The sequence below is a fragment of the Chiloscyllium plagiosum genome, unplaced genomic scaffold, assembly GCF_037043375.1.
Source record: "Chiloscyllium plagiosum isolate Xiang-an unplaced genomic scaffold, Cpla_swu_hap1 HiC_scaffold_10, whole genome shotgun sequence".
NCBI classification, from domain to species: Eukaryota; Metazoa; Chordata; class Chondrichthyes; order Orectolobiformes; family Hemiscylliidae; genus Chiloscyllium; species Chiloscyllium plagiosum.
Window position 1 is genome coordinate 13126605 of NW_028270148.1, and position 17766 is coordinate 13144370.

General features: G+C 41.2%; 1 protein-coding gene across 4 annotated transcripts in view; it reads left to right on the forward strand.

Moving 5' to 3' along the window:
- Nucleotides 1-17766, forward strand: part of reps1 (RALBP1 associated Eps domain containing 1) — a 72598-nt gene that overhangs the window by 10272 nt on the left and 44560 nt on the right. For 3 of the 4 annotated variants that reach the window (XR_015758350.1, XR_015758349.1, XM_087991126.1), the window contains exons 2-4: nucleotides 12039-12238; nucleotides 12892-12982; nucleotides 17083-17207. Coding sequence is in view for 2 of the 4 variants with exons in the window: in XM_087991126.1 (XP_087847252.1) it covers nucleotides 12101-12238; nucleotides 12892-12982; nucleotides 17083-17207 (354 nt within the window). In the remaining 2 variants the exon portion in view is untranslated. Of the gene's footprint in view, nucleotides 1-12038; nucleotides 12239-12891; nucleotides 12983-17082; nucleotides 17208-17766 lie in introns of those variants that run through there. The other variant, XM_087991127.1, reaches the window with a different exon arrangement.

Sequence of the window (17766 nt, forward strand, 5' to 3'; positions counted from 1 at the left end):
GGGTCTGTTTCCATGCTGTGTCTCTCTGACTCTACCATCAAGCATATCTTCTCTAACCATTTTGGCAGCAATTGGGACTTGTCTCTGACCCAGTGAGATGGACTGGAATTGATTTAGATCTATGTTTTTCCGTTCAGCATTTCAAATGGTTGCCCAGATAAATGTCAACAGGAAATATTTTTCAGTCATTCAAGAGGAAGTGCAATACAGAGGAACCTCAATTATCCGAACAAGATGGGCAGGCACTGTTTCTTTTGGATAATTGATTTAACCTTAAACTAGGGAAGCCATCCTGATCTAATGTTGCACTCTCCTGGAGAGTTTGTATAATTCTGATGAGTCTGCTATTTAAACAAATTAATCTTTGCATTCTGCAAATTGCAGGTTAAACTGAGAAGAACTAAGCCCTTGCCATCACAAAAATGTATGAAATCTCAGCATTAAGCAAGGTGTCGAACAGCTTCTATGATCACGAGCATTTGTCAGTTTCTGTGAACTCAGTGTTATGATAGAAAGACAGAAGCACCGCCTCACGCATGCGTTTGCTTTCTCGGTCATTTTTTTCATGTATTTTTTTTAAATGTGTGAAAATTCTACAGGTTGGTGTTCAGAGAACTTATAAAAGAACAAAGAAAGTTGACATGCAACTCATTTGTGTTCCCTTATCTCAGAAAGACAGAAGCACTGCCTCGCACATGTGTTTTACTTTCTCAGCCATTTCATTTCATGAACAGCCTGGTAAAGTAATGGGAATATCCTATGAAGCACTTACTTTTGCAAAGGACTGTGTAACTAACTGTCTGACACACCTCTGGAGCAGATGGGGTTTGAACTCAGGCCTTCTCTTTTAACAGTACCACTACACCATGAGAGCAGTTTGACTACAGCATAAGCAAATCCTCAGTTAGTACTCAACACCTGCAGGCATTTAAATTTGCGAATGTTATTTTCCAAACATTAAAATGAAGCCTGGTGCTTTAATGTTCTATTTATAGAAGATTATCATTCTCAATTACTAAGATTTTTAGTGTAACTAAATCTGCAAAAGATAATCTCAACTGTTTGTCTCCTGTGTAAACAAACAGAGCAACCCATTCACCGGAATGAGTTGTGGAAGTCTGTTGTTATTCCTACTGTAGGCTGTTATAGTATCGTATCACGGCTGCTCTTTTAAAGCTTTTTCCCCCAAACAAGCTCTGTTGTGTCTCCTACCTGGAGAGAAACTGAGAACGTTAGTATGAAAACTGTTGTTTGACTATGCAGGTACAAGATCCATGTGAAATATTTTTGTGTTTTCTTAATGGCTGCAGTTTGTCCAAAAGAGGTAATTGGGAAGGTAACATAGAACAGCACAGAAAGAAACCATGCAGCCCATTGTGTGTGCCAGCTGAATAAAACAACACATTGTCCACAACCTTACAAACTATAGCACTTGGGTAAAAATTCAGGCCCCTTTTATAAATGAGTTGAAAATTTCTACCTCGAGCAACTTGGGCAGTAACTTTCAGGCACACTCCACTCTGGGTGAAAATCATTTCCCTTATGCCCTCTACATAATCCTTTTACAAAATGCCTTAAAACTGTTCTCTGGGTAATTGCCCTCTTTGTTGTCTGCTCTGTCTTGGAATATGCCTTGTGCCTCTTGCAATCCATCAAATCAGCAATCTGTGAATCAGTAGTTTTTAATTTTTCTTCTCAGAGTGTAAGATTCAGTGTTTAACAAGTTTTTTTAAAATTAATTTAAAAGCCTGACCTCTGATGTGGTTATTGTGGTCTAATGCTATTTTCTACATATTTTTCTTTCTACATATGCAATTTAAAAATAATTTAGCACTAACTCTCTCTACAATGTCCCTAAAGCAACCTAATCTAGTTCACATGCAATTAATTTAGTTTTAAAATGCGAAGTTGTTGCTTTGAAAGTAAAGTCTTCCATTCAGAGTGCTTTTTCCCAATCACCAGATAGATCAAAACACTTTCCAAACAATCAGGTATTTTTAAGGAGACTTCACTGATGTAATGTAGGAATGTGGCAATCGGTTTGCACACCGGAAGCACCGACAAGCAACCGTGTAACTGTGACCGGATAATCTATGTTTATGGATTAAATATTAACCAGAACACTGAGGATAGGTAAACTAGCTGCTCCTGTTTCTCTTTTGACTAATACCATGAGCTTTTTTTATGTCCACTGAAGCAGAGAGGTAGACCTTGGTTTACTATCACCTCCAACAGTACTGCGTTGGGATGTCGCCCTCTTTTACACACAAGATTGAACAATTAACAAGTGAAATGCATGCTTCATAGATTTATTTTTATTGAAGTAAATTCAATATGAAATGTTGATCATAATAGGTGAACTTCCAGACAGGTTCATGGGAACTTTAATGCCCACCTTATCAGATAGATGGGGCTTTGATTTATCCTTTTATATGAAGTGCTGCAACAGTGTTATTCCAGTTACATGCTGAAGTACTATGTCTGTATTAAACTCACTGTCAACCGAACCAAACCGCTATCTCAAGTCAAAGTGTGGGATAATTCTTACTAAACATGTAGGAAATAAGGACAATTAATAGGATGGATGCTGAAATGATATTTCGGCTTTGGGAAAGTCTAGAATAGGAGACAATGCTTTTAAAAATAAGGGTATCCCATTTAAGACAAAGTTGGGGACACTTTCTTCTGAGAGCAATTCATCTATGGAATTCAGTTCCCCAGTGAGCAATGGAGCCTGGGTCATTGAATATATTCAAGGTTGAATTGCCCAGATTCTTGATTCATGGGGGGTGGAATTAAGGCTTTTAAATCAGATCAGTAATGATCCTTTCAAATGGAGTTTGTCCATATGTTTGGAAAACCACCTTATTGTGAAAAGTTCTGTGCAGTGAAATAAGTGATTTGTGAATACTGCCTAATTTACAGATCTGTGTTCGCAACTAAGGGAAGATTTTTAAAGACAGTCTTTTTAAGCTTCCAATAATGGCAGCAATCTTTGCTGGATTATATACAAAATGTGCCCTGGGAAATGAATACAGTAGGTCAGCATTGCAGGTATGGTAACTACCCTTTCACCACTTTTTTTTTGGCTGCTTGCGTTAATAGTGCAGTAATTTGTAGACCCAGGTTCTTGATACCTGGATTTGAATCCCACCACCGCAGATAGTGAAATTTGAATTTCGCTAAGATTCTGGCATTAAAAGTCTAATGATGTCCATGAAACTATGTCAATTGTCAGGGGAGAAAAAAGTCTAGTCCTTCAGGAAAGGAAACCGCCATCCTTGCCTGATCTGGTATACATGTGATGCCAGACCCACAGCAAAGTGTGACTCTTAACTGTCCCTTTAGGTGATTTAGGGATGGGCAATGCTCTCCTAACCAGTGATGCCCACATCCTGTGTTTGAATACTGTGTTTGGAGAGGGTAAATAGACACCAAGTATTTAGATGTGCACTTGTGATGCCAAGGCACACAGGGCTCTGGGCCAAGCGTTGGGAAATGGTTTAGAATAGTTAGGTTGTTTTTTGACTGGCGCAGATTCGATGGGCTGTGCTGTATGCCTCTGACTGACTCCTGAGGGCAGTGCCGTTTTGGTTACAGTTCTGGGACACACCAGCCTCCCATTGGTATATCACCTACAGATAGTCAATTGAATATAGTGCCTCTTGTTATAAATCACTCCCAATCGGATATGTACTTCAAAACTTCCCGAGTGAATTCCCCACCACTGATCTGATACCTTTTACTTTAAACTTTTCGTCCTCTTCCTCATTTGACCTTTCAACATGTTCAGCATACATAGGTATAGGTTTGACGAAAGGCTTTTTGAGGATGTAAGGTTGTTCCAGGAGAGAGTTGCATGCTTTCAGGCCACGTCTGCTCTCTGCCACAAAAAAACTGAGGACTAGGAGGGGAATTGTGAAATATGCTGGATGGCAAGGGCATCTTGGGAGGCTTACTGGACAGAAGGATGTTGCAAATTTAGGGATTTTTGTAATCAAAGGCAAAGGATTTGAATTCTGTTATTGTGGAAATCAATAAGGCCAATGTAATAAGAGTTGGAGTGTGATGCAGCATAGAATGGAGGTGGTGGTGTTTTGGGCAATTTTGTTTTGAAGTTTTGTTATGGGTGATGAATAATGAGGACATGATGTGGATGTGGGTAATTATCTCCAGTCCAAATGCAAAATATACATCTCATGCTTTGTAGACATACTGTTTTAAAAATGTGACTCATCAGATCTAAATAATTGGGCTGTTCAGCCAAGGAATACTGTAATGGGAGTTAGTCAGCAGCAATCCCCTCTCCACATGCCATTGGCAATGCTCTTGTGTGTCCTACTCTAGCACTGAGTGCATTTTTTTTGTTTTGGGTTGAATGTCTTTGAATTGCTAATTGGGAAGTAGAATACACTCATTTACTTAGCTAGGCTGCTTGGTGTTTACAGCACATTGACCACTGTAATTCCATTTTCCAGCTTTATACCCATAACCCTGGAGGCTGGGGCAAGGCATGTAAATATCTTGACTCCTTCAGTGTTGAGAATTTCTGACTCGAGCACCCTTTCATGCAGAGGTCCAGACTCTCACCATGAACCAATGATTAATAAATTGAGGTATGAAAGTCTTAGGTGGAGAGTTAACTCCACTTATGTAAGGTGCCATGCTAATATATAAGTGTGTTTGGTGACGTGATTACTTCAGGACAGTGACATCATTCGCAATCTAATATGTGAGAAACGTGATGCTTTTTGCCAAATCATCAACGATTGAGCTAAACAATTGTTACACTAACATCTGTTAGCTCAGTGGTCAAACTTCAGGTTAAACATTGGGTATGCCAGCACTCATCAATGAATAGTTGTCAAGGTCATCAAGCAGGCTGAATAGCTAATCATTAATGGACAGTGTTACTCACCAAATGAGTAGCAGGTCTTGCAGGAACTCTGTCTCAACATAGTTAAAAATCGCACAACACCAGGTTATAGTCCAACAGGTTTAATTGGAAGCACACTAGCTTTCTGAGAGACGCTCCTTCATCAGGTGATAGTGGAGGACTCAATCCTAAAACGCAGAATTTATAGCAAAAGTTTACAGTGTGATGTAACTGAAATTATCCATCGAAAAGTACCTTGATTGTCTGTTGAGTTTACATATGAAACAGATGAAAGACTCAACAGACAATCAAGGTATTTTTCAATGTGTAATTTCAGTTACATCACACTAAACTTTTGCTATAAATTCTGTGTTTTAGGATTGAGTCCTCCACTATCACCTGATGAAGGAGCGACGCTCCAAAAGCTAGTGTGCTTCCAATTAAACCTGTTGGACTATAACCTGGTGTCTGATTTTTAACTTTGTACACCCCAGTCCAACACCGGCATCTCCAAATCATGTCTTGACATAAATCATCATTATTAAGAACTAGGTATCAGTGTAGCAAAGTTCAGAGATTGAGATTGTTGCAGAGTGAGATTGATTGCTGTATAGATGACAAGTTAACAGCATGAAATAGCCAATCATTCAGGTAGCACAGGGTCTATGTGAATCATTGACATTGGTTTGGAGCAATGGTGACCTTGTCATTTTGATTCGTGAGATTGAATTGAAGTCCTTCCTGACCAGGGCATTAGCTACTCAAGTGTTGAGGTGATGACTCTTTTGGTGATTGAATTCTCTGTTCTAGTTAGATTATTCAGTTCCTGCTGAACCCACCTCTGGCACATGATTCATCTGAGCTGGCTTCATTTGCACTTTCCTTGATCTTGAGTGTTTGTACTGTTGAGCAGTGTGCTTCTGTCTGCAAGTCTTCCCAATCCTCTGATTCCCACTAATCCTCACCACATTGTATACTGTACTCTTTCCCTTGCTGTCCCTGACTTCCCTTGTCAGCCGTAATTGCCTCATCTTGCCCTTGTTTTGTTTCTCCTTAATTGGGATGAATTTCTGCTGTGCCTACCAAATTACTCCCAGAATTACTCCTGCCATTGCTGTTCTACTGTCTTCCCTGTTAGACTCCCTTCTAACCAACTTTGGCCAACTCCTCCCTCATGTCCTTGAAGTTACCTTTACTCAGTTGTAGTACTGTTACATCTGATTCAAGCTTTTCACTGTCTAACTACAAGGTGAATTCTACCATATTATGGTCACTGCCTACTCATGGTTCCTTCACCTTTAGGTCCATAATCAAGACTGCCTCATTACACGTCAACAGATCCAGAATTGTATATTCTCTCGTGATTTGGAGATGCCGGTATTGGACTGGAGTGTACAAAGTTAAAAATCACAACACTAGGTTATAGTCTCAAACACTAGATTTATATGGAAGCACTAGCTTTTGGAGCACTGCTCCTTAAGGTGGCTGTGGAGTATAAAATCGTAAGACACAGAAATTATAGCAAAAATTTAGTGTGATGTAACTGTAATTATATATTAAAATGACCTGGCTTGTTAAAGTCTCTCCTCTTTTAGGATGAACATGTTGGCTTCAGTTCTTTCTTATGTAAATCTCAGAATTTTTTTAAAGTTACATTCTCAAGTGAAACTTAACAATTGATGTCATGTTGGCCCAGTTAATACCTCCCATTCACCAAAACCTTTACTGTTCAAAAATCTATCCATCTTTGCCTTAAAAACATTCAGAGGTCGTCTTAGCTGTTTCACTGGGCAGGGAGTTCCACAGACTCATAATCCTTTGGGTGAAGAGGTTCCTCCTCAACTCAGTCCTAAATCTGCTCACTCTTATTTTGAGACTTCGCCCCCTAATTCTACTTTCACCCGCCAGTGGAAGCAACCTTCCTGCTTCTATCTATTCCCTCCATAATTTTATGTTTCTATATGATCCTGGGGTGAAAATGTCTTGCTGGAACAGCGCAGTAGATCAGGCAGCATCCAGGGAACAGGAGAATTGACGTTTCGAGCATAAGCCCTTCTTCAGGAATGAGGAGAGTGTCCTCATTCCTCATTCCTGAAGAAAGGCTCATGCCCGAAACGTCGATTCTCCTGTTCACAGAAAACAGTGTCTATTCCCCGACTACAAGGACATTTCTCTTTCCTCCATCCCCCCCTTCAAATGGCTTCCTATGCCTAGGTGCTACGGTCAGTTTGCTCATCCTCCAAATGGTCTCTGCTCTTGTTCGCATAGGGAACAAGATCCTCAAACTTGTTACACAAGCTCAAAGGTTGAGGCTTCTTTAGCACTCCTGAACTCTACCTTTTTAAATAGAGAAAATATTTAGAACAGTTTAAAAAAAAAAGTCCTGGCATGCTCAGTCATGATTTCTGTGTTTTGTAGCTTAATTAGTTAATTGTTTTGTAGCTTAATTAGTTAATTATTTTTAACTTAGATTTAATAATTCATTTTCTGGGACTTAGCTAAAAGTCTAGAAACTTGTCAACATTCAGTTCATTGTTTTGGCCTTTCACTATGTGCCAGCAAGATGGGAATGGAATTGACAAGCAGCACAAAGCTCAGTATAACATTTGCAGATGAAGATTTTCAGTAAGGTGGTTGCTTAATCTGCAATCTGTATCTCATGTAGAGGCAGTCTCGTTATGAGCACTGATATGGTGTACTAGATCGGCAGAAGTAAATGTATGTTGCTGTTTTGATAGAAAGGCACTTGGAGGTTGGTTTAGGAGTCTCCAATGAGAAGATGATGCATCTATGGTACTTAAATAGGCAGCTGCCAGAGTGAGGAAAACTGAGTATACCAAGGTATCACAAAGGATGGTCTCCCACCCCTCCTTTGTCTCTGGAACACTGAGGGATAGGATGATGTTTGATGATAGGATTATGTTGGAGGTGACAGAGGCTAATCATTTAATGCAGAGGCTCAGGGGTAAAAGGTAAGGTTAAGGGAAACATTGCTTTTCTGTGAGGGAAGTAACAAGGTAATGAAGGCCAATTTTTTTTTCTTGCTCTAGTCTACTATTGTAAAGGAGATACTTTGACAGGGAAAATGAGGACATTCTGGAATCCATGCTATTAAAGTTGGTATCTTTCATAACCTCACACTCGTTAACCTGGATACTACTTTCCACTACTGAGAAGCTGCACTCCAATCCAAAATAGATTTATCTCTTGAGAAATACTCAGTGCAGGCTTTAAGTATTCGTAGAAATTTTATTGAAGTTTTGTTTTAACTGACAAGCGTTTCACTTGTAAAGTATGATAGTTATATAAACCATCTAGTATATAGCTTAATTGAATTTGCATTCCATTTCCATTTCCATTTTTTACATTTCTTTCTTGAATTTTGAAGATATCTAAAATGACTTTAAACCAGCATTCATTTTCACCATCACCACTTCTTTGTATTGTTCAGCATATGATCACTGTTGGAACAACTATGCCAAGATTGATGAAGTGTGGCGCTGGAAAAAGCACTGCAGGTCAGGCAGCTTCTGAGGAGCAAAAGAGTCGACAGTTCTGGCATGACCCTTCTTCAGGACTGGGAAAGGGGGCTGAGAAATAAGTAGAGGTTGGGGTGGGGCTAGGGTAAAGGTAGGTGGGGTGGCAATAGATGGGCAAAGGTAGGTGGTGGTGGTGATAGGTCAGCGGGAAGTATGGAGCAGATAGGTGGGAAGGCAAATGGATAGGTAATTGAGGCCAAGAGTGCAGAGCTGAGTCAGAGATTGGATCAGGGATAGGGTGGGAGGAGAGGAGATCTGGAAACTGCCCTGTGATATAGACTCATTAGGCAGAAGATGAGCTGTTTCTCCTCTAGTTTGCGGGTGGTCTTGTGTGGGCAGTGGAGGAGGCCCAGAATAGACATGCCTTCAGGTGAGGGGTGGTTGAAGTGGATGGCCACAGGAAGATGGGGTTGGTTCTTGAATATGGACCAGAGATGTTCCTGAACTGTTCTGCCACTTTGCGCTTGGTCTCTCCGCTGTAGAGACCACATCGAGAGCAATGGATGCAGTAAATGAGGTTCAGGATTATACAAGTAAATGTCTGCTGGATTAGGAATGATCCTTTGGAGCCTTGGTCTGAGGTGAGTGGGGGAGGTGTGGACGTGAGTTTTATATCTCTGACTGCAGCAGGGGAAGGTGCCAGGTGTGGGGAGTGTGGACCCAATGAGGGAGTCATGGAGGTGCAGATAGGGTTGGGGAGGGAAATATATTTTTGGTGGTGGGGTCTGACTCTAGATGGTGAAAATGGCAGATGATGTGCTGAGATTGGTGGGGTGGAATGCCAAGACCGGGGGATGCTATCCTTGTTGGGTGCTATTCTTGTTGGGGTTGGGTGGGGAGGGTGTGTCTGGTTCGAGGGCAGAGGTGTGGGAAATAGAGGTGACATAATTGAAGGCACTTTTGATCACAGGGAAGGGGAATCCTGATGATCCTTGAAGTAGGAGGACATCTGGGATGTCATGGAGTGTGCTCGCTAAACCTGATCACAGATAAGGCTGAGCAATTGAGAGTAGGGGATCACATTTTTGTGGGTTGGAGGGGATAGGGATGATAGATGGAAGAGAGGGATAGAGGAAGGACCGTAGATAAGGTAGCTGTGGGAGTCTGTAGGTTTGCAGTAAATGTCAGTTGTTGCCGAGAGCCCCAGGAAGGGGAAGGAAGTGTCGGAGATGCACTTGGGGAATTTTAGGTCAGGATGGAAGGTGTTGGTGTGGTGAATGAACTGTTCAAACTCCTCTGGAGAACGAGGCAATACTGATACAGTTATCAACAATTGTACCGGAGGAAAATGTGAATTCAGAAATTCTAATTCACACAACACTTTAAACACTATTTGCAATACCAACCATGGCCCATTTAAGATACACTTTTTTTTGTTTGGTAGAACTGTAACTCTCCATAAGAGATCCATGCAAACATTGACGTGCCTTGCAGTAATGGTAACTGTGTCAATATGAATCAGAAACTTTGAAGGTAGTAGGTTCCTGTTTAACTCCTCAATTTTTACATTCTTTCCCTAGTATCCAGGTTCATCTCATTTAACCTCAGCCTGCCCCAAATGGATTTTTCTCTTTGCTCTCAAGTATGGTTACCATTTAGCCTTGTATTAGAAAGGTCTTTATGAAATGCTTCATGTTCTGCACCTTGGTTGCTTGCTAAGAGAATTGTGGAATGGAGCATGACCATGTTGATTCCAATGCCTGCACCCATACCTGGCATGCTAGCAAGCAGACAAAACTTGGCAAGTTGCCTCATTTGGAAAGTTTGAATAGAGTTGCCGAATCTTGGAATCAGTTCTTGACTCCTAAATGAAAGGCCATGTGACCCCTGGGACCAATTGTGATCTTTATCAGTCTTTCTGCATAGTTTGAGGCATGTTTGTGAGAAAACTTCTGGCTTTTTATTCTGGTGGACTGGATAGCCTTTTCTAGACTTTGGGCTGAATTCTGACTGGGAGAAAGTGAGGACTGGAGATCAGAGCTGAAAATGTGTTGCTGGAAAAGCCCAGCAGGTCAGGCAGCATCCAAGGAGCAGGAGAATCGACATTTCTGGCAGGAATCTGAAGATTCCTGAAGAAGGGCTCATGCCCGAAAAGTCGATTCGCCTGCTCATTGGATGCTGCCTGACCTGCTGTGCTTTTCCAGCAGCACATTTTCAGCTCTGAATCCTAACTCTCTAACGTCTGAGTTTCATGCTAGAACCTAATCCAGACCATCATCCTGCCTTAACTGAGGCAGGATGATGGGCTGACATCTAATCTGCAGTCGCTGGGTTGATCATTTAAGTATTTAATGAGGTCATTTGCCTTGGTTATAGGAGTCTTTGCATACACAGCCATAGAGCTGAGTTTAGGGAAATTTTGTATTGAAAGAAGGAAAGGAGTGCTGAGTCCTTGAGGTATGTGATGTTGGTGGGTCAGGAAGTGGATTGTTTCTCTAACCTCTGATGTACCTGGTAAGTTCCCAACCCACCTTCTACAACTTCTCTCACTCTGCCAGTGCACCTACCTTGACTTATAGTCTTCAGTCTTGTGAAGCAAGCTTCTCACCTGAACGCCTTCCACTAACAATTCCATTTGAAATGGTTTTAAGTCTGCAGACCGTCGGAGCTGATCACCAGACTGAAATCCAGGATGTGATTTGATATTGAGTAAATGCTATTGGTCAAAGGCCAAATCTGTTTTAGTAATTATATTATGTCAACCTCGTACAAATGTAGGCACGGAAGTAATCCAATTTGTCCCTCTGGTGTTGAATCCATCAATTTTATATTTGGTATTGTATGAAGAAGAATTTTGGTGTGTGTGGACCAGTTCAGGGCTGGAACCTGATGCTGTTAAATTAATTGCATATTCCAGGAATTCACATGGGCTGGTGACCTAGTGACTTATGTGGTAAAAACAATGACTGCAGATGCTGGAAACCAGATTCTGGATTAGTGGTGCTGGAAGAGCACAGCAGTTCAGGCAGCATCCGAGGAGCAGTAAAATCGACGTTTCGGGCAAAAGTCAAATGAAGGGCTTTTGCCCGAAACGCGATTTTACTGCTCCTCGAATGCTGCCTGAACTGCTGTGCTCTTCCAGCACCACTAATCCAGAACCTAGTGACTTATTAGTTACCAAATAAAATATCAATTCTAAATCTGACTAGACCCTTCATTTTGTTCTGAATCCTCTGGGTGTTTTTATTTTTTTAGCCATTGCAGCATCTGTCAGTTTGGAGTGGCAGTATGACCTTTTGACTAAATTGCTTAGGCATGGTTATAAAGGACTAAAGGGGTAAATAAATTGAAAGGAGTAGCAAGAATGATGGGCAATTTCATTAGTTCATTGCTGAATCTAGATGCTAAGCATTTAAATGGTGTAGAGAGACACTGGGGGGAGTGGTAGTGTCCCTATCTCTGAGCCAGTATACCCACTTTAAGCCCCAAGTGCTCCAGAGATATGTAATAACATATCTGAACACTGATTAGAAAATTGTATAGCCTACAATATATAGGTAAACTAATGACAGCAAGATACAACCTTTTAAAATGTTATGTCCGGCTGTTGCAAATAAAATTCATATAGTATTTTTATCCATCCTGACTATTATTCTCACTTTATCATTTTGTCCCCCTAACAGTGAAGAATCCTTTACCTAAATCCATCATTTCTGAGAAGAAGTTGCAGCTGAGGCACGCATCTATGTATTCTGATCCTGACAGCCAGGGTACATATACCAGCGTCATCCCCCCACCTCCCAGCAGGACGCAAGTCAAAAAGGTCTCCACAAGTGTGCCTCATGATGTGATAGGGCAACGTGTGGCAGCAGCAGAACGCCAGGTACTGTGAATCCGGAGAATTCACTTCACGGTAGTACAGGTCGTTCTGTTAACAACGCACAGTTTGTCAATGCGAATTTGCTGTAACCCACTTGACAAAATAGGGATGCTGTTTCTACAGTGCAAACTTTTAAAACATGTGTTGGTTGTCATGCAATTACAGTACCAAACTTTAAGCACTGTTTCTAAATTGATTTTTGTATAATGCGGGTTTGCACAAGAACGCAACTATCATCTTATAGAAAACTGACCATACAGATTTTGAATATTGCAAGTCATGTCTTGCCAACCTGTCAGCATTCTTTACTCTGAGTAAAAATTGTTGAAATCATTTAAAATGTGGTTTTCTTGCAATTTTCCAAATGAGTGCGTAATTAAGAGCTTCAGTAGCATGTCTTACTTTTCAACGCCATTCAAGTTCACTTCTGTTAGTCCTTTCTCTTTGGACAAAAGAGTGGAATTGGCATTTACAATTAAACTTGCATTGTTTTGTGAACAGGAGCCCAGGTTTTCAATGCCATTCCTTTGTATAAAACTAGAGATGTGTATAAAAACAAAGATTAAGACAGCTTAATATCTGCAAAGGTTTCTTTGTATGTGACGCCGCTGATTTATTTATTTGATTTCATCCCCATTCCTCTTCCCCTCTCTTAGGATTCTACATCCCCAGTTATATCTCCTCACCAATCACCACCAACTTCACCAGTTGCTTGGAGGAAACACAGCAAGCAGCATCCAAGTGGAGGTACTACATGATTCTAGCATGGACTGGGCTTCCTCTGGAAGTAGATAAAAATCACACAACACCAGATTATAGCCCAACAGGTTTATTTGGAAGTATTAACTTTTAGAGCACTGCTCCTTCATCAGGTGTAACCCCCACTGGGCTATATAGTCCTTACACAGTACTATGGCTCTATGATTGGCTGTGACTTACACAGTGGGGACAGCTTCCACCCACCTGGAAAATTTGTCCATAATTACCAGGATGTCTGAATAGCCTTGACAGCGTGAGAATGACAAATAATGAGGGTTATTCTTCGGAGGGTCTGTGTGGACATGTTGGGCCAAAGGGCCTGTTTCCACACTGTAGGGAATCTAATCTAATCCACTGGCAAGTGCTGTAAGTCAGTTGGGGAACTTGCACTTTTGTTCTGGGGTTGTTATTCTGGCAAGTGAGGCAGCGGTTCACCACCGCTTGGGCATATTGTTTTAATCCTTGTCCCTCCCAGCTGTGCTGGAACTGGGCTGTCATTTGTTCAGGCCCCGAATGTCCCCATGCATGAATTTGTTGTGCTAGGTATGGCAAGATTCTGGGTGTGACTGATCGATTTGATTGCTGATGTCTCCAAACTGCATCCTTGCATAGCCTATGTCCAGTTTTGATCTATTCTCATTCCTCTCCCTGGGAACATTCATTCTGCATTGTTTGCAGATTTTGATTTGCAGTCCCAATGTCAAGCTGGCAGGTGTGCGCTTGAGGCTCTTGGCAGGACTGCTTGGATGCAGCTGTTTTGGCTGCCTGACCTGCCAGTGCATTATCTTGGGCTTCCATGATGTTATCTTTAGTGTGGGCTTTGCACTTCAACATGGCCACTTCTTTAGGCAGTTGGAGAGCTTCCAGCAAGCCCTTGACTTCCTTCCCATTTCTGATGTCTGTTCCTGCAGCCGTTAGGAATCCACCCTGTATCCATAGTTGTGGGCAACCCCAAAAACATAGGGAGTCCATATAAATATTGGCAGACTGATCCTCTGCTAATCTGCAGGCTTCCGTCAGAGCTCTTAATTCTGCTTGCACTGCCGATGCTCTGGTGGGGGGGATGGTGTAGGCTTTCTGATGCCATGACGGTATGCAGTGCGGTGACAGCCCATCCGGCTTTCCTTGTACCCTTCTTCAGAGAAGAGGATCCGTCGGTGTAAAGGATGAGATCTGGGTTTTGCAAGGCCTCGTTTATCATATGGTTAATGTCCTCCACATTATTCCTTTGGAAGAGCACAGCTGGCTCTCGAGCAGTGGTTAACTAATGGGTAACAAATTATAGAATCTGTAGATTTGGGCAGTAAACCGTGCAAATGTCTAGCTACTTCCCATGGATGTGGGTGGGCATATGCTTCTAATGTTTCTGCACACTAAGGCTGGAGAATGCCACTCCAAATGACAATGTTGTTTTGTAATTTGAGCTGAGAAGTCAAATCCACTGAGCACCTTAAGAATGATATCATACATTTCAGCATTCTAGTTTTCTTTAAGTTTCTTTGCTTTCTTTATATTGCTTTGTTGCCATTCCCTCCCTTAACTGTCTGCTAACGTGTCTATATTTATAATGAACTTTAGTATTACTTGCAACTTAACTTAGTTCATGTAGACATTAGTGGATTTCTAAACCTTCAGTAGAAGAATTTTTAAAAAATCTCAGATTAAAAAAGTGTTTTAAAAAAAAATGACGGTACCTTTTTAAGAATAATTAGTCACTATTTGCAAGTCAGTCACCTACAATCTCCACAAATCGGTAGGTAATTCAAAATGTGAAGCAAGGAGCAAATTCTGATTTGGACATTGTTCTATTCCTTTCCCCTCATCTGCTTACCTCATCCCTTCAACTATTTATGTGCTAAATTCAGTTTTCTCATCACTTGGAAATTCAGAAGAAACCTGTTCCCTATTGATTAAATTTATTCTGATCACAAGTGGACAGAGATGCTTTGTTTGTCATATCAACATCCCCATAATTTTGTTGTTTATCAAAGGGGGTCTGTAATTGATTTGCATAATCACAAAACTGCCAGTTCCCTAATTCTGTTAGCAAGCATCACTTTGGGTTTGCCGTGAGCTAGGTGCAGATGTTATTGTCAATGAAGGCTTTAAACAAGAATGGAGGTGGGTAGTTTTATCATGGTCAGTTGGAATATCTCGGTCTCCCTTAGTGGGATTCAAATTCTCTCTTGGCTTATTCAATTTTTGTTGATATGACAGGAAACTAAAAGATTAGTGATTAGATTCCCTAGAGTGTGGAAACAGGCCCTTCGGCCTATTACGTCCACACCGACCCTCTGAAGAGTAACCCACCCAGACCCATTATCATCTGACTTATGCACCTAACACTATGGGCAATTTAGAATGGCCAGTTCACCTGACTGCACATCTTTAGACTGTGGGAGGAAACCGGAGCACCCGGAGGAAACCCACGCAGACACCGGGAGAATGTGCAAACTCCACACAGACAGTCACCCGAGGCTGGAATCGAACCTGGGATCCTGGTGCTGTGAGGCAGCAGTGATAACCACTGAGCCACCGTGCTGCCCATACACTTGGCTGATCTCCAATTTCAATAAGTTGTCCATTTATTGCTAAATTGACAGGATTAATCCAGTGTCACACTGACTTTTTTTTTCTTTCTTTAGAAATTACTTGCCTTTTATTGAAAGTTTAATTTTGTTCCTCACTCCCCAACCTTCCTGAAGAGTCAGTTGGAGCTGGGATGCTGGAAGGCCTCCCCATCTCACTAATTGGCCATTTTTTCAGCAGAAATCAGATAATGAATGTTAGCAGTTTGTTGTGAAATAGCATTGTAACTGAGCTGTCAATGTTCTTGCATATCTGCATCCTTCCAGCAGAGGTCACCCAAAAAAATGTTGTTGACAAACATGAGTTTAGTGTCTCCCATCCTTGACACTTCTAGCAACAATCCCGCTGATTTGGAAATCAGCTGTTAGCATACATTGTATATCTCAATCAGATCCCCCTGAGCCTCCTCTAATCCACGGAAAGCAAACACAGCCTAACTGAGACTTTGCATCCGAGGCAACATCCTGGTGAATCTTCTCTGCACCTTCTCCTAATCTAATCCTGTGTAGCTAAATATCACCTTGATCTGGTGCCTGTATCCATTGAAGGATCCCAAAATCTAGGTTTCATTCTGAATATTTTTATTCTGTGCTGTTAGACTATCTGACATCTGTTTATGTCGGCAGCAGCAACACTGACTTAATATGTCTGTTGCAATGGATTCGGGAATTTTTGCTGACTACAGTGTGGTTAGTGAAAGCCAAAATCCGGTGGCCTTAAATAGTTTGAAACTGTTAATCATAACGCTGATTGCATTTATTGAAAAGGTGCTTGCTTGGTTTGTGTGACATAAGTAAATGTATTGTGTGATTCATGGAAATGATATCAGACTGCATTCGATAAGTTCCCAGTGTTGTTTTTTTTAATCAACCTGCTCACAATTGCTATTTCATACTGCGAGCAATTAGGACTTGAACCCAGGCTTCCTATTCCAGAGGTAGGGACACTACCGCCACATCACAAGAAGTCTTAAGTTCCCAGTGTATTTTGCTCTTTACCGATTCTATGCAGCTTCTTGTCATGCCTAGCTTACTGCTTCTCTTCTGTCTTTGTCATACAACCTCACAAACTAGTAATATGGAGGCCACTCAGCCCATCAAACCTGCTCCACCATTCAACTCTTTTGAAAACTGTACATTTCCCCTTATCCATGTTCACCTTGCACCCCCTTGCTGATCAAGAATCCACTTACCTTTGCCTTTAAAAACAGATTTTGAATTTTTTTTTACTGCCCTTTAATGAAGGGAGTTCGAACAGTTCACATTCCTCTGAGAGAAAAAGGTTTCACAGGATCTCGGTCTTAACTGGGTGAGCCTTATCTTGAAACAGTGACCCTTAATTTAGAAAGGAAATACCTTTTGCATATACAATGTAACTTCAAGACTCCTCAGGATCTTGTATGCCACTTGCACACTTTGAAATCCCTCCTTATGATGGACTGTCCTATTTTTTAACTATCATTTCTTTGTGTTGATAGTTTTATTCTTATTGTGTTACAGGGTCTGCTGCTGGTGATGGGATGTGGCCTGCCCACTCTCCTCCCCCTAACCAAGAGAACTGGGTGAGTTTCACTGACACTCCACCTAGCAGCACACTTCCTGCAGTGCATCCAGCTTCTATTCAGGTAAGCAGAATATGGTGAGGCAATTTGTTTTACTCTCTGAACTGTTTTTTTATCAAAATCAAAATTGTACTGATTTTGGGCATCAGGGCACTTTGAGAACAAAATAGATGGGAACAGATGAGGGGGAAGAAGTGATTTGTGGTAGCTCCTGTTGTTTTAATTGAAGAACCAAACACTCGCTTAAGAAATTCCATAATATAAAGATGGCTGACACTTTCCCATTTAAATCTGAATGAAGCCTGTGTTAAAGCAATACAAACTGATTTTTTTTGTCAGTTTTGTAGACACTTTTTATTTATCTCTTATTGTTTTAAATTAATTAAAATTAGTCATCTTGATTGTCACTGTCAGGAAAATCGCAGCAGTCACTTTCTCAGGAGAATGCTGAAAATTGTGTCTGGAGTTACCATGATGCTATTTTTTAAATTGATCTGTTCATTATAAAGGAAGCATGGAGATTTGCAGCCACAGGTACTTTTGGTCACTGTGCAAATAGGGCATTAATTTGGGTTTCCTCCATTTGTAATTTGAGCTGTCTTAACAAGTTGAAGGCCTTTCT